Genomic DNA, 24,101 nt, shown 5'->3' with positions numbered 1-24,101 from the left:
TTGAGAACCACTGATCCAATCTGATCTACTTGCTTTGAAGATGTGGAAACTGTGGCTTCGGGAGGGAGAAGGAATGCCCTTCTCTCAGGTCACACCACAAGTCAGCTTCGGTGTGTGTCTGTCTCCACGCTGAAACCATGTTTCTCTGCATTCCAGCATCTTTAAGATGCCCAGGAACTCTGACAGGCTAAAGGAAAGGCTCTCACCTGCTGTCCTGTCCATGCCCCTCTGAGACCCTGGGAGGGAAGGTAATTTACAACAACCAGCCCCACAAATGGGAGACTGTGTTAGGCACCTGCGTGGAGGCTGGTAAAGGGCCAGGCTTACGTGTGTACATTTTGTGGGCATGATTTATGAGGTGCCTTTCAAAAAGTCCTCTTTGTATAGTTCACCACTTGGGTGGAATATTTCCTGAGGTGCCAAGAATTCCTAGCTTCATAATCACACTCAAGTTGCTGCTCTACCCACAGTCCTCTCTCTCCTTTGGCAAGCACCAACCCAAGAGGGGCCTGGGTAGCTTATTTCTCACCCCTCCTTGTTTGAGTTCTTGCTCAATGTCCTTGGGAAACTTACTTAACATCTCTAAACCTGATTCCCCAATTGAAAAATGGGGCTATTGTGAAGTTACAGGAGATAAAGTCATTCACTGTTTGTTTACTGAGCCTTTACTATGGTAGAGCTCCCAGGTCACTGCGAAACACAGACAAATGGAAAATTACAACACATGTGACAAGAGCAATGATAAAGAGAGGCATGAGAGCTTTGGGAAAATAGGAGAAGGTGCCTACATAGGATAGGGGGTATCTGAGAGGGATTGCTAGTGGAAGTGGCACTGGCATTGAGTCTCAAAAACAAACAGGAGTTAGGTAAAGAAGAGGACAAAGATGTAACAGGGAGCATAGGTGAAGTCATGGAACTAAAACTGCATGGAAGTTCTGAGCATTTATAGCTGGAACACAGCATGGGAGTAGAGACACAGTAGTATGAAACAGAAGAAGTGAGCAGGAGCAAGACTACTGGGCTATGGACCTAGAACATTGGTTATAAAGAGTAAAGATGCAGCATACAAGGTTGAGTCTCCGACTGCTCAGGTTCAAATCCCAGTTTAGCCACTTATTTGCAGCATAATCTTGAGCAGATCACATAGCCAGTTATGTCTCAGTTTCTTTAACTATAAAATGGGAATAACCATCTTACCACATAGCATCGTTTTAAAAATTAAACAAGCAATCATGAATCTATAATAAATCCTCAATAAACGAATTCTATTATCATTGTCTTAAGGGCAAGTGGGGGGTTTATTGAAGGGTTTCAAGTAGGAAAGTGACAGGCTTGGAACTCCAGTGTTAGAAGATATTTCTGGCTGCTGTGAGGTTAACTGACTGGGTTGGGCAGGACTGGCGGCCAGAAACCGGGTAGAGGATCTATCATGTGTGGACTGTTTCCTATTATTGTACTTAGGAGTGTTGATATGATTTTCTCTCTGTACTTGTAAAAAGCTTCCTAATATTTCTGAACTAGTTTCCTCCTGTATAAAAAGGAAGTAACATATTGCCTACTTCATAGGGTTAAAATGAAGATTGCGTAAGTCAATACATGTAAAACTGTTAGAGAAATGTGTCTGGTCCAGTTAGCACAGGAGACATGTTAGAAAATATAATCACCATTATAATCACCACCACCACAACTACCATCATCTTCATCTTCATCCTCATCTTCATCCTCACCATTATTAGATACCCTTTGGGTACCAGGCACTGTGGTTAGATGTGAACTGGTTTAAGGCTTAAAAAGCCTCTATGAGTCAGCAGTAGGAGACAGACATAAATATTAACAACCCCTCATTCAGTGGCAGAGTGCTGGGTTGGAGAACATGCAGTGTGCTGTGGAAGTATATAAGGTGGACACCTAATCAGTTTGGGGACTCAGAGACGTGGTACCAGAGGATGAAACAGTTAAGGTAGGTCTTCAATGATGAAATGAACTTTTCAGGTGAATGAGCAGCAGAGGAAATAGCCCCTTCAAAGTTAGAGAGGCTGGAGAAAGCATAAGCCACCACCTGGTTGAAATGGCCAGAGAAGAGAATGGGTGGGAGACTGGTAAGCTTGGCAGACATCAGACTACCCATACTCTTTTAAGCTATCCTGAGTTATTTGGATTTTTATTCTTTGGTCAGTGGAGAGCCACTGTCTGACCCAGTCTGACCCAGACAGTTACAAAGATAGGCCACAAATGCAAAATGAGGTTGGAAAGGGGAGTTCCTCCACTTCCCATCCAAACACTTTGTCACGAAAGACCCAGCCATTTTCTCAGAGAAAATCTTGGCACTTAATTGGATCAAGCCTCCCTTTGTATGGATGGGGAAACTGAGGCTTAAGGTGAGAGGAAATACCTCAAGTTAGAACAAAGATAAAGCTAGAACCAGAGCTCCTGGCTACATAGAGTTGAGATGCAGTGTTTGGCTCTGGAGTTCTAGCTTCACATCTTCGCTCTGTTACTTAACTATGTGGACTATGAGCAAGCTCTTCAGTGCCACTAACTCTCAGTATTTGCATGGGTAAAACAGGAATAATAGAGTTGTTGGGAAGATGAAAGAATATGGGTGATTTGCTTAGTTCTCAGTAAATGTTAGCCATGATTTAAAGAAGCACATTATAGTAGAAAGAACATAGGCTTTACAGCCCATCAGGACAAATCACTTCACCTCTCTGGTGCTTTTAAAGTAGGAATAGCAATGCTGATTTTGTAGGGCTGCTGTTAGGCTGAAATGATACAACTACCATTGGTGTCCAGCACAGGACCTGGCATGTAAGAGGTACTGAACCAGTGACAGTTCCCTTAACTGTCCCCTGCTCTGTCTCCACCATACACAATGCCTCAGCACCTTGGCTGGCACTGAGCAACAAAAAGAGGGTCACTCAGCAGGTGGAGCCATGGAGAGAAGGGATGGAGAGGAGGGGTGTGCGTGTGTTAAGAGAGGGACCAAAGGCAAAAGAGTGGGGTAATAAATAAATTGTAGGCAGAAGAGATCTATAAACCAAAGGCCAGGCACGCTCCAAGCTTTCCCTGGAGGGGTTTTTTGCAGGTCAGAGTGACCATTTTTTTCAAATACTGGAAATGAAATAATGAAATCTTCCTCATTGGCCACAGGACCCAGGCCCACCAGGATAGGAAGCAAGTGGCAAAGAAGGACACAGCCCATGAACTTAATATATTAGCAGGTGAGATTGGAATGGGGATGGCTAATGAAGGAGGCCCTTTCCCATTCTCAGAGACTGGGCCTGGATATCACTTTTCCAGGAATTGCAGAACCTCTGATCGACCACTCTCTTCCTAGCACCATTACCCAGTAAACTGTTGACACAGTGACTGGACAAAGACCTAATTTCTAAGGGGGCCTTGGGATGGAGAAAAAGAGGAAAGGAAATGTTCCCGTTGGCCTCTTTCCCTCCTCTCTGCCTCCTTGAACTGAGCTTAAATGTCTCTGTGTTAGCTGACCCCAAGCTTAATGACAGTCAAGAACATGACTTGGTTGCAAAAAAATTGGAACACAACCTCCAGAAATGCAGAGGGCAGATTAAGGAAAGTAGTAATGACTTCATTGGAGCTGCCCTGGTCAGGCCCCATCTGGAGCACACTGTTCATTTCTGGTAAGAGGGACACATGCAAACTGTAGCCAGACCATGATGCGGAAGGACATCTCAAAAGCCTTCTGAGGAAGAGCTGAAAGCAGGAATGGAAAGTGTCCACTGAAGAGAGGATTTAGGCAAATGGTTATATTGTTTAGTAACTGGAAAAAAGCAGAGCACAAACTGTGGATCAAGGATAAGAATGACTATGAATGATTAAGCACCTACTACATGCCAGAAATGGTCCAAATACATCATCTTAAATATAATCCTCATCACAATTCTACAGTGCATACTTTATTCCCAGCACACAGGTGGTAAAAGTGAGTATTGGGCCAGTCACATGATTTGAACAGGGTGCTAGAGTTAGAGAACAGGTCTCACATCTCACCAAGTGTTACTGATAAAGCCGCTCTAAAATTAACAGAAGGCAGATTTTGACATAATGCAAGAGAAAATATAAAACCAGATTCCTCTAAACATAGAACAAGTCCTTCCAGATAGCAGTGGGTTCCCCACCTCTTGATCAAAGCAAGTATTGCTTTAAAATCCTTCCTAATGGTAGTATGGGCTGGACTAGGCTCTTGTTGTGTTGTTTGTTTGTTTGTTTTATCTAAAAGGAATTGGAGCCTTGGTTCACAGAGAAATACCATCTGATGTGCATCTGAGGAGCACTGAGCTTGGTGTTATACAATTGCCTAAGCCCTGACTTCCTAAAATAAGACCACATTTGCTGAGGTTCTCATCATACTACAGAGTCTTGAGGAAATTTCATCTTCCTCAGGAATTCCTCCAGATTTTCCCAGTTATCTTACATCATGTTTTCCTTTTTATTCGTGAAGCATTTTGCTTATTCCTATGTTGAGAGTCATATCACATTTTCTCAGGTCTTAGCTATTTATTTGTCTGTGGGACTTAATGTAGTATACTAGACAAAACACTGGTTTGATATCAGAAGACATAATTTTGAAACTGGGGCTCTGATACTTAATTAGCTATGTGATCTTGAACAATTTACTCAACTACTCTGATTCTCTGTTACTTAATCTCCCAAACTGAATGTTCAGAGGATGAAATGAGATGTGAATGACTGGGCCATTGTAGGTGCTCAACTAATAGTTCCCAGCAGGTTCTTGGATTGTGCACAGTTCCCTTGGTACACCTGGGGAATACCAGGTGCTCCTGACTGTGCAGAAAAAGGGATTAATAAATGTGACTCTGCTTAAACTAAGGAAATTCTCAGTCCTTAGCTTTCAAAACACAGCACCTTGCTAGCAAGAGTCAATAAAGGGAATGAAATGGCACAAGAGCATCATGTGAACTAAGGAAATCATCAGACAAGTGGGTAAAAGGATTATGCATTCATTTATATTAGTAAAAACATTAGAAGAAACCTAGTTCTTCTTTAGTAGAAGACTAAATTAATGTGTGATACATTTATATAATTGGATGGCTAAAGGGCCCTTCAAAAAAACAAAATACACTTACAGATGTATCTATGAGAAAAGACTTGTACAGTATACTGTAAGTGGAAAAAGTCAGCTAAGAGAATATAAAATACATGTTTGTTAAATGTAGCAGAGATAATGGAATGCGGTTTTAGATATAGGTATACCCTTAAGACTGTATCTGTTTCCCTGAATAGATGCACCTTCATGTCCTTATCCATATCCATATCCATATCCATTTCCATATCCATATCTATTTCTATATCTAAATCTGCTAACAATTTTATCTCTGGATTAGGGTTGGTATTATGCGGTTCAGAAGTATCCAATTTTCACTTTCTATTTTATACACTTCTATTTTATTTGGATGTTATAAAACAAGCAAGAATTGCTTCTTGAACAAGTTATAATAAAGGTATTTCCACTTTGAAATGATGTATTACACACACTCATGGATGCTTTAAAGCTGGTGTGCTGGATTTGTGCAATAAAGCCATGGTTTAATATCTTCCCAGCAGTTCATCAGGTTTTAGCCTCAGACCACCAAACAGAAAGCCAAAAGCTTAAGTATTGCCACCTGGGCAAGTATCCCCAACTTCAGGCTTGGTGTGTGATTTGTAAGGTGACCAGTGAAAACATTTGCATTTAGCTTCCTCTCCACTTCCTTCCCTCACAGAAGACCATGAGATCTTCCCAAGGATTCATTCCTCTATTGATGGTGAGAATGACTGACCTCAAACTATCTCAGTTTGGAGCTGGTAGGGATGCTGTCAGTGGGGAAACAGATTCATGGGAACTCGTTTAACATCACAGTGTGTTTTGTTGGTAGAGCTGTAATAGAAACTCAGTTCTCTTGTTTTCAGCTCTGCTCCCTTCTACCCCCCTCCACCCCTCCCCCAATGGTTGAGAGCACAGAATAACCATGAGTTAGGCTAAATCCAGTATTTCTCCATTCCCACATATCTTCAATTATAATAGACACATTGACTTAATAATAACCTTTCAAGAAAAGAAGAAATAATAGAACACCTAATGTTCACATCCATTTTAGATACCACCTGATTTCAGAAATGTCAAAACATGTGGGAAAATATTACAAGTGAATCACAGACTTTAGGAACAAGACCTAAGAAGCCTAATTCTGCTCTTGTTCCAAAAGTTCTAGAAATTCCAAGAGAGTTAATCCAAGAAATCTAAGGGAAGCTGCTATGACAATCTTGGACTGAAAAAAAAATGTACAGTGACATCCTAGGCTTGCTTATTTTCACTAGGGATATGGCAACTATGCTTAAGGATGCACCGACTCATTTCACATTGGAAAGGATGCTGTGGTGCTATGTTGAGAAAGTTCCAGCTGAACCAAGGTCATTGCCTTCTGTGATCTATTAGCAATGTCGGCCATGGAAGCAAGAGGGGGTAGCACCATAAATATACCATTCCTTGTCTAGACAGATCAATTTCACAAAAACAAAATCTCTTCAAGTGCCTGCTCTCTTCTCCTTATTCTATCATTTTAATCAAACATGACTAAGAGGATTGAGAAGCCCAAGAGTAGTCAAGGATGTTCTGGCTGAAGCAAATTCTGGTCCCTGGCCACCTATGAGCTCAGTTTTTCAAGACTCTTAATAGAAACCATATGGCTGGGTCAGCTGGGTGTCAGTGGGTATTCTCTGAGCAGCTGTTTGCAGTAACCTGTGGTTGTCATGGGAACCAGGCTCTGGGCCTGATTTATTATGCAAAGGTAAGAGATGCCCTCTTGTCACTAAGTTTTATGGGGTATGTGACCATAGATCCAGGGAGGAACTGAGAATAATTTTGGGGGTTGGTGCCCATATGCCCAGATAATTAATCCAAATATAGGCTGTCTAAAAATATCAGCCCTCGGGGAGCTCCTGGGAAAAGTTCTTAACACCCTAGTCCCCTTGGGTCCCTGAGAAACAGGACAAGCTAGATGGGAGGTGAGCCTGTTCTCTGGTCTCTATGACCTTTGTTGATTTCCCAGCTGGAAAGGACTTTGGAATCCAGCCCTTTCATGTTACAAATGGGGCCCAGAATGGGGATGGAATTTGTCCAAGGTCACACAGCAAGTGGGTGGCAAAGCCAGGACCTGAGCCCCCAGTCTCTTGGCTCTCCTTTACACTTTGTTGTGCTGCACACTTGTTAACCCCTAAGAGGCATGGCAAACTTACCAAAATGCTCCCCTGTTTAGAACCTTCATATGGCTTTTGCAAGAAAGAAAAAACCCTGAATAGGCTCACAAGACCCATCATGATCTGACCCTGGTGGATCTCTCCAGTCTTTTTTTTTTTTTCCTTTCCTTTTTCCTCTCACCTGAGCTCTCTGTTTCGTATTTGTACCAAACTATCATCTCTTTCCACAAGATTTATATTTCCTGAAGTATGTTCTCTTACCCCATCTTCTTTCATCTTTGCACATGCTGTTCCATCTGATGAGAACACCCTTCCCTTCTACATGGAGAACTCCCGTTCATCCTTTGGTTCTATCTATAAATTTCACTTTCTCCTCTAGAGAGTCTTTCTTGCCTCCCTGGTCTGGATTAGCTGCTCCAGCTATCTGAATCCAGAACCTTGTTGCTCAAAGTGTGCTTTTTCAAGCAGTACCATCAGCATCACCTGAGGACTTTTTAGAAATGCAGAATCTCAGGCCCAGCCCAGACTACTGGGTCAGAATTTGCATTTTTAAACTTGTTCTCAGGTGATTTGCATGCACATTAAAGTTTGAGAAGCCCTGCTCTAACCCAGCCTTCTGGTACTTCCCTTTACACCATGTACCATGCTACATATTTCACAGCAACTACCTGGCTGACTAGTCTTTCCCTCACTAAATACTGAGTGTTGTAAGGGCAAGATATGTCTTGTTCACTCCAGAATTTCCACCCCCCAGCACAGGGACTGGCACATAGGAAGCACATTAAATGAATTAATGACAATAAATTAATGAAGGGAGGTCTCTTCAAGTTCCTCATTATTTGTAAGACCATTGAATTTTTTAGAATGTTGTTTTGTTGTTTTTGAGCTAGAAAGCCCTCACAGTTCACTGAATTCAGCCGTGACCTAAATGACCCTTGATGTTGGTGGTAGTTGAAAAGGAGATCTAGCAGGTAGAACTCCAGGTCATCCACTGTAGCTCCTACCAGAACAACCAGGTGCTCATCTGGTATACATATTCACTCATTCAATTATCCAATTATTCAAAACATAATTACTTAGCACCTACTTGCAAGAATGGCTAGGACATAAAGGGTCACTGACTATATATAATTTACATTGTAGTGGGAAAGAGAGATGGTACACAAATAAACCCAGAAGCAACATAAGATACTAAAACTAGTAAGTATGATGCAGAGAATTAAAACATGAGTGTGCAATAAAGCAAATGGGTGGAAACTTGAGAGGATTCTTGAGGAGGTGGCATTCCTTCTAAGACCTGGGGCTCTTTGTAAGGGATTCTTATTGGGGGCAGGGGAGAGGGGGAGGTAAACTGCTCTAGTCTATCCTGATCATTTTATAGTGAGGAGACTAAGGACTCCAGTAGGACACAGCCCAAGCCCACGCAGTCAGTTTATTAGCAGTGCTAGGATGGATTAGGATGCAGCTCACTTGATTCTTGCTGACATGTTAATGTGGGATGGAGGAAACTCAGATCCCTTCCAGGAGGCTAGAAAGACCAGGGAAGGAGAAGCTAGGAGACATGGGTGGGGCTTGGCAGACAGTGGCTGGTGACTGGTTCACCATAGGTTAGCAGGTTATCACAGTTCATTACAGAGTGGGATGCCCTGATTCTTTGGGCAGCCAGATGAGCTGCCCAAAGGAGGTTTATGTACTAGAGGGTCATAAAGTGTCCCAGCAGGTTGTAAAGTGAAAGTCAGGAGTCAAGCTCTGGTTTAGCTTCCACCCAAACTCGCTAAGCCCTGTGGAAAGCCCAATAAAGTGGAATGACTGTCCCTGCCCCTGGGCAAGATGGCAGCTGCAATGGCTCACACAGCAGCTTTCATCTGGGGCTGTATCCTTCTGCCTGACTGTCTGTCCTCTTTCAGCCTTTAATCTAAAGAACCTTCCTTTCATGTGAGAGGGAAAAAGTGGCAGTCCAGGGCTGAACAGGCCCACCCCAGGGAAAGATCCTTTTCTTCCCTTGACTAAACTCTCATCTCTTTCTGCAGAGGCCTTAAATTATTGGAAGGCTGTTGCAGGGAGCATGGTAAGGGCTCAGGGTGAGAGCTCAAGGAGAACCAGCTTCCATATCAAACTCTGTAACCCTGGCCAGCTCTTTTCACTGCATAGGGCCTCCATTTCCTTATCATCATAAAATGTCTAAGATACTCTACTTCTCAGTTGACAGGGTCATTTTTAAGTTTTCTGAAGCCTGCAGTGCTGCCCACTAAGTATTTCAGGAAGGCATGCAATTCTCCCCAGTGGCTTGGTGCTGACCTGGTCCAGGGCACCAACTGTCTGCCCTGGATTATTATCAAAGCAGCCGCTAGGGCCTGCTTGCCTTCTTCTTGCCTGACTCATCTAGACCATTCTTTCAACAGAGGACCTTCCCAGAATGAAGGCCTGATAACATCAACCTCACCCCCCACCCCTGTGAAAAACACTTGAAAAGCTTCCCATTACCCTGGGGAGATAATCCAAACTCCTTAACCCGACTTAAAAGGCCATTCAGGATCTGGCCCCTGCTGACCTCTCCCTTCTTATTTCTTACCACTCCCACTTCTTTCAGTTCCTCCAAACAGGGTGTTAACCAAAGTGTAGAAGGAGTTCCCCTGGGGCACGGAAAGGATTTTAGGTGGTACTTAAGATGATCACAGACAAAGTATTAAACAACAATGAGCCACACAAGAAGAGATTCCCTTTTTCATTCTCTTTCCCTCCTTTGGGTAACTTTAAGAAGAAAGTCTTGGTTTGGTGTTGCATTTTTAACATGTCTCTAACACCTGCTGTTCTTTCTTTTTAAAGAGATGGCATCAGACTCCACTAGGATTGGACAGACTGTTTGCTTTTCTCCCCCCTTTACTCTTTTTTCCGCTGTGTTGAATGTTTAGGTTTAAATTTCTATTAAGGGTAGATGGTGCTGGTTTTCCCTTTCCAAGATGATACAGTGTTTTCTTTCCAAATATATGTTGAATAGGAAGTGACTCTATTTAAGAAAGAAATACCAAATAAATAAAGTGCCTATGGTATGGCAATATGGCAAAAATCACAAAACTAGAGGCAAATGATCAAAATTTGAGAGGAAAACTCCTGTTCTGATTCTCTGCTGTGAACATTCCTCCTCCTTCTCCACTTGCCTAACCCCCTACTTACCCTTTAGGCCTCAGAGTCTCAGCCCCTGGGAAACCTCCACTGGGTTGGTGCCTATGCCTCATGTTTCCCAAAGGCCTTGCTCTTATGCTATAGTGACACTTACCATTCCTATTTGTTACAATTGCTTGTTTAGTTATCTGTATCATCCAGTCAACAGTGAGCTATGCATAGGTTGGAACAGTTTCTACCATGTTACTATTTCATCATCATCAACTACCATGTAAGAGGCACAGTATGTGTCAAGAATGGGCTTTAATTAAAACCATAGCTATTTATTCCAGAAGAACTCAAATTTGTATGAAAGAGTGGGAAGAGCAGGAAGAGCTCTGGATTAGAGTGCTGTGATCTTGTTTAGAGCCCATCTCCTCAAGGAGCCTGTTTCTCTATATGTATAAGTAGAGGTGGGAAGAGGGACAAGAAGTCATTGATACAAAGAGCACCAATGTCCTGCTCCTACGTGACATTCCATTAGTCCAAGAAACTAAAATTCCAAGATCCTTTCATTCTCCTTGCCCCTCTCCTATCTGTAACCCTGAAATGACTAAGGTGTCCATCACTCTTATTTAGTTGATAAAGTCCATTCTCAGTCTGTGGGAAACAACAGTCCAGTAAAGTCAAATGGAAGAAAGAATTTACCCCTCCACTAACACTTAGACCCCCATACCTGGGTCCCAGCTCATCCTCACTCCTCCAGACAAAGTCACCAAACTTTTCATAGTGAGAATTGTAGTGGTGCTGGACTCGGAACAGCATGGATGCTGAGACCTCCATCAATGTGTTGTAGGCAGTCTGTTGCTCCTTTCCACTTGTGTACCCATTGTACAGATTGTAGATCTTGTCAGCTATCTCTGAGAGGGAAAAAGTGGAGGCATAGATTACTGGGCAGTGGGGAATGATGGAAATATGGCTTGCAACATTGTCTTGGAGTATTTCACTTGTGTGGTTTTTGGAGGTGGGCAGACCTTACTTTCATCTTGAATATGTCATCACTCTTTGTGTTTAGTTTTCTTACCTATCAAATGGAGATGGTGATATCTACTCTAGAGGTGCACTGTCAGAATTAAATTGTAAAAATGGATGTAAAGCACTCAAGACAAGGTTTTAGACACAATTAGTACACAACAATTGCTAGCTTGGACATTAATATAATTATTGCACCCACGATTTAACAGAAAATTCCAAACAACTACAGATGCTGAAATAAAATGTCTTGAGTACCTTTCAATAGCCTCCTTCTAGGTTTCCCTGCTTCCAGTATCTCACCTCTGTAATATTTCCAACACATTTCTGTGATTGGATCTGATCAGGACTCCATTCAAAAACCTTCCAAAAGAAATCCAGACTATTCTGCATGCCACTCAAGGCCACCTCTACTCCTACAGCCATTCCTACTAGCTGATACTTCTCAGATTCATTGTCGACTGCTCCCTTGACTAGAGGGCACATTCCTGCAGCTGTGAAGACTTGGATCAAAATCTATGCATGTCCCCAAATCACTGCTAACAACAGTTGCCTCTGGGAGAATATGGGGGATTGGATTCAGGATGCATGGAACATTTACTTTATACTATTTTCCACTTTGATTTTTATTTTTCTCATTTTTGTAACCATGTACATGTGTTATTTTAAAATTAAAAATAAAATTACCAGGAAGCCATCTCAAATCCCCTCTTATCTGGTAGCACACAAAACATTTATTATTGAGATTATCAGAGCCATTTTTGGAAATCTATGTCTTTCTCCCTAGAAGGTAAACTCCTAAAGGTGGAGACCATGCCTCCGTTGCATTGCTTCTACAGGGCACTTAGGAAAGATTTGCTCAATTTGAAGTGAACCACCAGGATTCATGAGCTACCATTACATTTCATCTACTTCTGCATCTACAAGAACTAAGTATAGGGTGGAACTGATTTATTGGTTGGATTTGTTTTTTCATATGCTTTTGCCTGAATTTAATAACTGCATGGACCAGAAACAGAAAAAGTTTTAATCTTTGCACGCCAACCCTGACTGATAGTCCCAGGCTGGGTTGACGATTCCGAGGCTACCACTTGGCTAGATCAGAAAGAATGCTGTAATCAGCTAGTCATGTCTGGCATGGGCAAAGTAAGTAGAAATGGTCTTCTGGATGCCATCTCTTTACCATCTCTAGCATAGAATAAAGTGGGAGAATGTGATTGGTTCCAAAAAAACCTAGACTAAGGGGCAGGTCGTTAGGCATGAGACTCCACGAATCCTTGCCTCCAAGTCACAACATAGACAAGCTCTACCAAAGAGGAACATGTTTTTCTATGGGCAAAGATATTGCTAGTGAATCTCGATTTCCTTCATTGTTTTGATTTCTCCACTTTTTTTCTCTCTGTGCCAATGTATGTGTGGGGTAGTGGGGGTGTGCGTGGGGTCGTACTGAACTCAGAGGGGGGAAATATGGGAATTACTTGGGAAGTGAAGAAGTGGGTCACCTACCTTCTGCCTTGTTGTCATCCACCAGAGGACAGGCTGTCCTCAGTGTCACTGTGCTGAGCTCTGAGTGCCGTCCCCGTGTATCCACAGCATACAGAGTGAACCTGTAGCAGCAAGAAAACAGAGAACCAAACTGTGACTTCAGAGAAAGCCCTAAAAGTTGGAGGAAGGAACACAAAACCAAGGCACAGGAGTGGTGGTTGAAAACACCCAGGGATGCTTAGGCTGCAGGAGAAAAGATTTGAGAACATAAAAATAATTATAAAGTTATATATTTATTAAACATCAACTGCTTTTGAAAACTTTATATTTAATCTCTTAATTTTCAATTACACGAGCCTAGAAGGCAAGGATTATTACCACCTCCACATCACCAATGAGGAAACTGAGAGTTAGATTGTGTATTTTTCCATGTTTGCACAGTTACTGAGGAACAAAGCAGTGGTTTGAACCCAGGAAGACTGACCAGGGGTGAGATGTGAACCCCTGTATGCCTGAACATAAACATTCATATACTCATCCATTCATTCATTTATTTATTTATCAAATACTTATTGAGCATCAGCTATGCTCCAGGAACTATTTTAGGTGATAAGTTTATAAAGATGAACAAAAGGGTCAAGGACTCTGCTTTTTTTTTTTTTTTTAATTAAATTCAGTTTTATTGAAATATATTGACATACCATACAGTCATCTATGGTGTACAATCAACTTTTCACAGTACCATCATATAGTAATGCATTCATCATCACAATCTATTTCTGAACATTTTCCTTACATCAGAAAGAATCAGAATAAGAATAAAAAAACAAAAGTAAAAAAGAACACCCACATCACCCCCCCATCCCATCCTATTTTTCATTTAGTTTTTGTCCCCATTTTTCTACTCATCCATCCATACACTAGATAAAGGGAGTGTGATCCACGAGGTTTTCACAATCACACTGTCACCTCTTGCAATCCACATTGTTATACCGTCATCTTCAGGAGTCCAGACTACTGGGTTGGAGTTTGCTAGTTTTAGGTATTTACTTCTAGCTATTCCAATACATTAAAACCTAAGAGGTGTTATCTATATAGTGCCTAAGAATGTCTACCAGAGTGATCTCTAGACTCCATCTGAAATCTCTCAGCCACTGAAACTTTATTTTGTTTCATTTTGCATCCCCCTTTTGATCAAGAACATATTCTCAATCCCACGATGCCAGGTCCAGATTCATCCCCAGGAGTCATATCCTGCAGTGCCAGGGGGATTTACACCCCTGGGAGTTGGGTCCCACATAGTGGGGAGGAGAGTGAGTTCACCTGCCAAGGTGGCTCAGTTAGAGAGAGAGAGAGAGAGAGAGAGAGAGAGAGAGAGAGAGAGAGAGAGAGAGAGCATCTGAGCAACAAAGAGGTACTCAGGGGGAGACTCTTAGGCACAATTATACGCAAGTTTAGCCTCTTCTTTGCAGTTAATGAGCTTCATAAGGGGAAGTCCCATGATAGAGGGCTCAGCACATCATACCACCAGTCCTAATGTCATCAGTATCAGTCCAGGTGAGGAAGTCCAACACTTCTGCACTTTCCCCCAGCTCCTCAGGGGGGTCCTGTAAATATATTTTTATTCTCTGCCCAAATTACTTTGGGATGTGTCACTATTTTACTCTAACCTATACTAACGTACCATATCTCATTTCCTACTCAAAGTTCCAAGTAATTGTGGTGTTTGAACAAACTGACTGTAGAGTTATACTGTTTAGAAAATATAGATCCTGCACCAAATAGACATCTCTTCCCTTGGTCTCACAGGGAAGTTGAAGTTTTAAAACACAGTCAGTTTCGACCTTTACCCTTTGGCCTGATTTGCCCTAGTCTTAACCACATCTGCTTCATTCATATCACTAACTGAAGTCTGGGCTTTTTTTCAGCTTCTTTTTTTTTTTTTTTTAATTTTTTAACAGTTGCTGTATGCACTAATACTAACATTCATATCTGCTGAGCTCCAGCTCTGAGTTTCAGGTGTTACAGAGATACCCATTGTTCCAGAGACCAATCAGGTTATACATTAAGGGTTATACATCTCAAAGTTTGGAGACTGCCATTACAATTCAGGAACAGATTTGACTGCTGTAAGAGCTTACAATCTAGGGACCATTATAATAATCGCTTCCCTCAGACTGTGTTCTAAGATTCAATTCTGAGTTTACACATTGTAGTTAGTCCATACTGGTGAGGCATTATAGTGTTTGCCTTTGTTTCTGGTGTACTTCACTCAAAATGCTGTGTAGAGGATCCATTTACCTCGTTGCCTGTCCTACAGCTTCGCTCCTTGTACTTGCGCAATATTCCATTGCATGCGTACACCACAGTTCACCATTCTGTTCCTCAGTCTATGTACCCTTAGGCCACCTCCACCCATTGCAAATCATGAATACTGCCTCCATAAACATCAGTGTGCAACTGTCCATTCATGTCTCTGCTCTCAGATCTTCCAAATACATACCCCACAATGAGGCTGCAGGACGTTATGGTCCCCACATACTTAGCTTTATGTGGAGCCACCACACTGACCTTCAGAAAGGCTATACATTCTGCCTGCTTATCAACAGTAGATAGGTACATCCCTCTCTCCATGTTTTCTCCAACACTTTTACAAGGACCCTGCTTTTATAAAGCTAATCAAAAAGTAAAGAAAAAAGTAGATAATGATAATTGCAATGGAGACTATGACAGGATAATGTGAAAAAGATAATGCGGAGAGGCGGGGCAAGATGGCGGACTGGTGAGCTGTATGTTTTAGTTACTCCTCCAGGAAAGTAGGTAGGAAGCCAGGAACTGCGTGGACTGGACACCACAGAGGAATCTGACTTTGGACATACTTCATACAACACTCATGAAAACGTGGAACTGCTGAGATCAGCGAAATCTGTAAGTTTTTGTGGCCAGGGGACCCGCGCCCCACCCTGCCAGGCTCAGTCCCGTGGGAGGAGGGGCTGTCAGCTCCGGGAAGGAGAAGGGAGAACTGCAGAGGCAGCCCTTATCGGAAACTGATTCTACTGATCCAAACTCCAACCATAGATAGACTGAGACCAGACACCAGAGAATCTGAGAGCAGCCAGCCCAGCAGAGAGGAGACAGGCATAGAAAAAAACAGCACGAAAAACTCCAAAATAAAAGCGGAGGATTTTTGGAGTTCTGGTGAACATAGAAAGGGGAAGGGCAGAGCTCAGGCCCTGAGGCTCATATGCAAATCCCGAAGAAAAGCTGATCTCTCTGCCCTGTGGACCTTTCCTTAATGGCCCTGGTTGCTTTGTCTCTTAGCATTTCAATAACCCATTAGATCTGTGAGGAGGGCCCTTTTTTTTTGTTTTTGTTTTTGTTTTTTTTAATCCTTTTTTCTTTTTCTAAAACAATTACTCTAAGAAGCCCAATACAGAAAGCTTCAAAGACTTGCAACTTGGGAAGGTCAAGACAAGAGCAGAACTAAGAGAGCTCTGAGACAAAAGGCAATAATCCAGTGGCTGAGAAAATTCACTAAACACCACAACTTCCCAAGAAAAGGGGGGTGTCCGCTCACAGCCATCATCCTGCCCATCACCAGCCCTATAGCCCAGAGCTGCCCCACACAACCCAGTGTGATGGAAGTGCTTCAAATAACAGGCACACACCACAAAACTGGGAGTGGACATTAGCCTTCCCTGCAACCTCAGCTGATTGTCCCAGAGCTGGGAAGGTGGAGCAGTGTGAATTAACAAAGCCCCATTCAGCCATCATTTCAGCAGACTGGGAGCCTCCCTACACAGCCCAGCAGCCCAGAACAGCCCTGGGGGGACGGCACTCATCTGTGATATAGCACAGTCATTCCTCAACAGAGGACCAGGGGGTGCACGGCCTGGAATAGGGACCCACTTGCAAGTCTCAGGAGCCATACTCCAATACCAAGGACTTGTGGGTCAATGGCAGAGACAAACTGTGGCAGGACTGAACTGAAGGATTAGACTATTGCAGCAGCTTTAAAACTCCAGGATCACCAGGGAGATTTGATTGTTAGAGCCACGCCCCCTCCCTGACTGCCCAGAAACACGCCCCATATACAGGGCGGGCAACACCAACTACACACGCAAGCTTGGTACACCAATTGGACCCCACAAGACTCACTCCCCCACTCACCACAAAGGCTAAGCAGGGGAGAACTGGCTTGTGGAGAACTGGTGGCTCGTGGACGCCACCTGCTGGTTAGTTAGAGAAAGTGTACTCCACGAAGCTGTAGATCTGATAAATTAGAGATAAGGACTTCAATTGGTCTACACATCCTAAAAGAACCCTATCAAGTTCAGCAAATGCCAAGAGGCCAAAAACAACAGAAAATTATAAAGCATATGAAAAATCTAGACGATATGGATAACCCAAGCCCAAGCACCCAAATCAAAAGATAAGAAGAGACACAGCACCTAGAGCAGCTACTCAAAGAACTAAAGATGAACAATGAGACCATAGTACAGAATACAAAGGATATCAAGAAGACCCTAGAAGAGCATAAAGAAGACATTGCAAGACAAAAGAAAAAAATAGACGATCTTATGGAAATTAAAGAAACTGTTGACCAAATTAAAAAGATTCTGGACACTCATAGTACAAGACTAGAGGATGTTGAACAACGAATCAGTGACCTGGAAGATGACAGAATGGAAAATGAAAGCATAAAAGAAAGAATGGGGAAGAAAAATGAAAAAATCGAAACGGACCTCAGGGATATGATAGATAATATAAAACGTCCGAATATAAGACTCATTGGTGTTCCAGAAGGGGAAGAAAAGGGTAAAGGTCTAGGAAGAGTATTCAAAGAAATTGTTGGGGAAAACTTCCCAAATCTTCTAAACAACATAAATACACAAATCATAAATGCCCAGCGAACTCCAAATAGAATAAATCCAAATAAACCCACTCCGAGACATATTCTGATCACACTGTCAAACACGGAAGAGAAGGAGTAAGTTCTGAAAGCAGCAAGAGAAAAGCAATTCACCACATACAAAGGAAACAGCATAAGACTAAGTAGTGACTACTCAGCAGCCACCATGGAGGCGAGAAAGCAGTGGCACGATATATTTAAAATTCTGAGTGAGAAACATTTCCAGCCAAGAATACTTTATCCAGCAAAGCTCTCCTTCAAATCTGACAGAGAGCTTAAATTTTTCACAAACAAATGCTGAGAGAATTTGCTAACAAGAGACCTGCCCTACTGGAGATACTAAAGGAGCCCTACAGACAGAGAAACAAAGAAAGGACAGAGAGACTTGGAGAAAGGTTCAGTATTAAAGAGATTCGGTATGGGTACAATAAAGGATATTAATAGAGAGAGGGGAAAAATATATATGACACACATAAACCAAAGGATAAGATGGCTGATTCAAGAAATGCCTTCACGGTTATAACGTTGAATGTAAATGGATTAAACTCCCCAATTAAAAGATATAGATTCGCAGAATGGATAAAAAAAAAATGAACCATCAATATGTTGCATACAAGAGACTCATCTTAGACACAGGGACACAAAGAAACTGAAAGTGAAAGGATGGAAAAAAATATTTCATGCAAGCTACAGCCAAAAGAAAGCAGGTGTAGCAATATTAATCTCAGATAAAATAGACTTCAAATGCAGGGATGTTTTGAGAGACAAAGAAGGCCACTACATACTAATTAAAGGGGCAATTCAACAAGAAGAAATAACAATCATAAATGTCTATGCACCCAATCAAGGTGCCACAAAATACATGAGAGAAACACTGGCAAAACTAAAGGAAGCAATTGATGTTTCCACAATAATTGTGGGAGACTTCAACACATCACTCTCTCCTATAGATAGATCAACCAGACAGAAGACCAAGAAGGAAATTGAAAACCTAAACAATCTGATAAATGAATTAGATTTAACAGACATATACAGAACATTACATCCCAAATCACCAGGATACACATACTTTTCTAGTGCTCACGGAACTTTCTCCAGAATAGATCATATGCTGGGACATAAAACAAGCCTCAGTAAATTTAAAAAGATTGAAATTATTCAAAGCACATTCTCTGACCACAATGGAATACAATTAGAAGTCAATAACCATCAGAGACTTAGAAAATTCACAAATACCTGGAGGTTAAACAACACAGTCCTAAACAATCAGTGGGTTAAAGAAGAAATAGCAAGAGAAATTGCTAAATATGTAGAGACAAATGAAAATGAGAACACAACATACCAAAACCTATGGGATGCAGCAAAAGCAGTGCTGAGGGGGAAATTTATAGCACTAAACGCATATACTAAAAAGGAAGAAAGAGCCAAAATCAAAGAACTAATGGATCAACTGAAGAAGCTAGAAAATGAACAGCAAACCAATCCTAAACCAAGTAGAAGAAAAGAAATAACAAGGATTAAAGCAGAAATAAATGATATAGAGAACAAAAAAACAATAGAGAGGATAACTATCACCAAAAGTTGGTTCTTTGAGAAGATCAACAAGATTGACAAGCCCCTAGCTAGACTGACAAAATCAAAAAGAGAGAAGACCCATATAAACAAAATAATGAATGAAAAAGGTGACAAAACTGCAGATCCTGAAGAAATTAAAAAAATTATAAGAGGATACTATGAACAACTGTATGGCAACAAAGTGGATAATGTAGAGGAAATGGACAATTTCCTGGAAACATATGAACAACCTAGACTGACCAGAGAAGAAATAGAAGACCTCAATCAACCCATCACAAGCAAAGAGATCCAATCAGTCATCAAAAATCTTCCCACAAATAAATGCCCAGGGTCAGATGGCTTCACAGGGGAATTCTACCAAAGTTTCCAGAAAGAACTGATACCAATCTTACTCAAACTCTTTCAAAACATTGAAGAAAATGGAACACTACCTAACTCATTTTATGAAGCTAACATCAATTTAATACCAAAACCAGGCAAAGATGCTACAAAAAAGAAAAACTACTGCCCAATCTCCCTAATGAATATAGATGCAAAAATCCTCAACAAAATACTTGCAAATCGAATCCAAAGACACATTAAAAAAATCATACACCATGACCAAGTGGGGTTCATTCCAGGCATGCAAGGATGGTTCAACATAAGAAAATCAATCAATGTATTAAGACACATTAAAAATTCAAAAGGGAAAAATCAATTGATCATCTCAATAGATGCTGAAAAAGCATTTGACAAAATCCAACATCCGTTTTTGATAAAAACACTTCAAAAGGTAGGAATTGAAGGAAACTTCCTCAATATGATAAAGAGCATATATGAAAAACCCACAGCCAGCATAGTACTCAATGGTGAGAGACTGAAAGCCTTCCCTCTAAGATCAGGAACAAGACAAGGATGCCCGCTGTCACCACTGTTATTCAACATTGTGCTGGAAGTGCTAGCCAGGGCAATCCGGCAAGACAAAGAAATAAAAGGCATCCAAATTGGAAAAGAAGAAGTAAAACTGTCATTGTTTGCAGATGATATGATCTTATATCTGGAAAACCCTGAGAAATTGACAATACAGCTACTAGAGCTAATAAACAAATTTAGCAAAGTAGCGGGATACAAGATTAGTGCACGTAAGTCAGTAATGTTTCTATATGCTAGAAATGAACAAATTGAAGAGATACTCAAGAAAAAGATACCGTTTTCAATAGTAACTAAAAAAATCAAGTACCTAGGAATAAACTTAACCAAAGATGTAAAAGACCTATACAAAGAAAACTACATAACTCTACTAAAAGAAATAGAAGGGGACCTTAAAAGATGGAAAAATATTCCATGTTCATGGATAGGAAGGCTAAATGTCATTAAGATGTCAATTCTACCCAAACTCATCTACAGATTCAATGCAATCCCAATCAAAATTCCAACAACCTACTTTGCAGACTTGGAAAAGCTAGTTATCAAATTTATTTGGAAAGGGAAGATGCCTCGAATTGCTAAAGACACTCTAAAAAAGAAAAACGAAGTGGGAGGACTTACACTCCCTGACTTTGAAGCTTATTATAAAGCCACAGTTGCCAAGACAGCATGGTACTGGCACAAAGATAGACATATAGATCAATGGAATCGAATTGAGAATTCAGAGATAGACCCTCAGATCTATGGCCGACTGATCTTTGATAAGGCCCCCAAAGTCACTGAACTGAGTCATAATGGTCTATTCAACAAATGGGGCTGGGAGAGTTGGATATCCATATCCAAAAGAATGAAAGAGGACCCCTACCTCACCCCCTACACAAAAATTAACTCAAAATGGACCAAAGATCTCAATATAAAAGAAAGTACCATAAACTCCTAGAAGATAATGTAGGAAAACATCTTCAAGACCTTGTGTTAGGCGGCCACTTCCTAGACTTTACACCCAAAGCACAAGCAACAAAAGAGAAAATAGATAAATGGGAACTCCTCAAGCTTAGAAGTTTCTGCACCTCAAAGGAATTTCTCAAAAAGGTAAAGAGGCAGCCAACTCAATGGGAAAAAATTTTTGGAAACCATGTATCTGACAAAAGACTGATATCTTGCATACATAAAGAAATCCTACAACTCAATGACAATAGTACATACAGCCCAATTATAAAATGGGCAAAGGATATGAAAAAACAGTTCTCTGAAGAGGAAATACAAATGGCCAAGAAACACATGAAAAAATGTTCAGCTTCACTAGCTATTAGAGAGATGCAAATTAAGACCACAATGAGATACCATCTAACACCTATTAGAGTGGCTGCCATTAAACAAACAGGAAACTACAAATGCTGGAGGGGATGTGGAGAAATCGGAAGTCTTATTCATTGTTGGTGGGACTGTATAATGGTTCAGCCACTCGGGAAGTCAGTCTGGCAGTTCCTTAGAAAACTAGAAATAGAGTTACCATTTGATCCAGCGATTGCACTTCTCGGTATATACCCGGAAGATCGGAAAGCAGTGACACGAACAGATATCTGCACGCCAATGTTCATAGCAGCATTATTCACAATTGCCAAGAGATGGAAACAACCCAAATGTCCTTCAACAGATGAGTGGATAAATAAAATGTGGTATATACACACGATGGAATACTACATGGCAGTAAGAAGGAGCGACCTCGTGAAACATATGACAACATGGATGAACCTTGAAGACATAATGCTGAGCGAAATAAGCCAGGCACAGAAAGAGAAATATTATATGCTACCACTAATGTGAACTTTGAAAAATGTAAAACGAATGGTTTATAATGTCGAATGTAGGGGAACTAGCAATAGAGAGCAATTAAGGAAGGGAAAACAGTAATCCAAGAAGAACAGATATGCTATTTAATGTTCTGGGGATGCCCAGGAATGACTATGGTCTGTTAATTTCTGATGGATATAGTAGGAGCAAGTTCACAGAAATGTTCTTTTATTGTATGTTTTTCTTTTTTTTTTTTTTTAATTTTTTTTCCATACAGTTGATTTAAAAAGGAAAAGAAGGTTAAAAAAAGAGAAGGAAAAACAAGGAAAAAAATATCTAGTGCCCCCTTGAGGAGCCTGTGGAGAATGCAGGGGTGTTGGCCTACCCCACCTCAATGGTTGCTAACATGACCACAGACATAGGGAACTGGTGGTTTGATGGGTTGAGCCCTCTACCGTAGGTTTTACCCTTGGGAAGATGGTTGCTGCAGGGGAGAGGCTAGGCCTCCCTATAATTGTGCCTGAGAGCCTCCTCCCGAATGCCTCTTTGTTGCTCAGATGTGGCCCTGTCTCTCTAGCTAAACGAACTTGAAAGGTGAAATCACTGCCCTCCCCGCTACGTGGGATCAGACACCCAGGGGAGTGAATCTCCCTGGCAACGTGGACTATGACTCCCGGGGAGGAATGTAGACCTGGCATCGTGGGACAGAGAACATCTTCTTGACCAAAAGGGGGATGTGAAAGGAAATGAAATAAGCTTCAGTGGCAGAGAGATTCCAAAAGGAGTCGAGAGGTCACTCTGGTGGGCACTCTTATGCACAATTTAGACAACCCTTTTTAAGTTCTAAAGAATTGGGGTAGCTGGTGGATACCTGAAACTATCAAACTACAACCCAGAACCCACGAATCTCGAAGACAATTGTATAAAAATGTAGCTTATGAGGGGTGACAGTGGGATTGGGAAAACCATAAGGACCACACTCCACTTTGTCTAGTTTATGGATGGATGAGTAGAAAAATAGGGGAAACAAACAAACAAACAGACAAAGGTACCCAGTGTTCTTTTTTACTTCAATTGCTCTTTTTCACTTTAATTATTATTCTTATTATTTTTGTGTGTGTGCTAATGAAGGTGTCAGGGATTGATTTAGGTGATGAATGTACAACCATGTAATGGTACTGTGAACAATCAAATGTACGATTTGTTTTGTATGACTGCATGGTATGTGAATATATCTCAATAAAATGAAGTTAAAAAAAAAAAAAAAAGATAATGCATGTGTGTTTGTGGTGTGGTGGGGAGGGTGTACATTAGAGTGGATTGTCTGTGAAGTTCTCCCTGAGGAGGGAAGGTGTGAGCTAAGTTCTGAATGCCAAGGGCATTCCAGACAGGGAGAGCAGTAAGTACAAAGGCCCTGGGGAGAAAGAAAACAAAGCGAGATGAGACGGAAAGTTGGTGGGGACCTTGTGGGCCGTGACAGGGAAGCTGGGAGCTATTCCAGGTACAAGGCATGTCTCCACCTTTCCGTGACAGCATCCGAAGCTCCATGCTGTAGAGGCAGGAGGAGATGTAGCCTGTGTGGTCTTTGAGGGAGAGAACTGGTAAAGTGCAGACCTGGTGGGTTCAGGCCCAATCCAGGGCATAAATTCTTCCTATATCTGCCCTCTGTCCTTCCTCAGGGAGGCTCTGTGACCCTTCATCTCTCCAGATATCCAGGTTCTGTGACTCTAAACGAAGCCTAAGGAGTGAGCAGATGGGAATTCCAAGAGGAGGTGAGCCTTGAAAGCCAGTAACAGTCTGAATAGAATGTTGGAGAGCCTAAGTGTCCTGCTTTTGCCATGGCATCCTCCTTCACCAGTGCAAGTGCAGAGGCCAGAGTGTAGACTAGATAAAGGGGCCCCTGTGTCGAGTGGAAGAGTCTAAGACACCAGTGGCCCTATTTCCTTTCCTCATTTCCCAGCACCTCAACGTATCTTATAATACTACAATTGTCAAATTGCAGAAAGGCAAGTTCTTAATTGACTGTACACGTTAGGCATTTGATAAACGAGTTGGCTGTACATATTCA

The 24,101-nt window shown here is 41.6% G+C and overlaps 1 protein-coding gene across 3 annotated transcripts in view; it reads right to left on the bottom strand.

Annotated features, from left to right (window-relative positions):
- Positions 1-24,101, bottom strand: part of ASTN2 (astrotactin 2) — a 926,574-nt gene that overhangs the window by 1,987 nt on the left and 900,486 nt on the right. For all 3 annotated transcript variants that reach the window (XM_037797191.1, XM_037797194.1, XM_037797193.1), the window contains exons 21-22: positions 12,868-12,968; positions 11,066-11,249 (exon numbers count right to left, since the gene is read on the bottom strand). In XM_037797191.1, coding sequence (XP_037653119.1) covers positions 11,066-11,249; positions 12,868-12,968 — 285 coding nt within the window. The remainder of the gene's footprint in view (positions 1-11,065; positions 11,250-12,867; positions 12,969-24,101) is intronic.

The sequence above is a fragment of the Choloepus didactylus genome, chromosome 10, assembly GCF_015220235.1.
Source record: "Choloepus didactylus isolate mChoDid1 chromosome 10, mChoDid1.pri, whole genome shotgun sequence".
NCBI lineage: Eukaryota > Metazoa > Chordata > Mammalia > Pilosa > Megalonychidae > Choloepus > Choloepus didactylus.
Note: the sequence above shows the minus strand (reverse complement) of the source record. Positions and strands in the feature narration are given on the sequence as shown.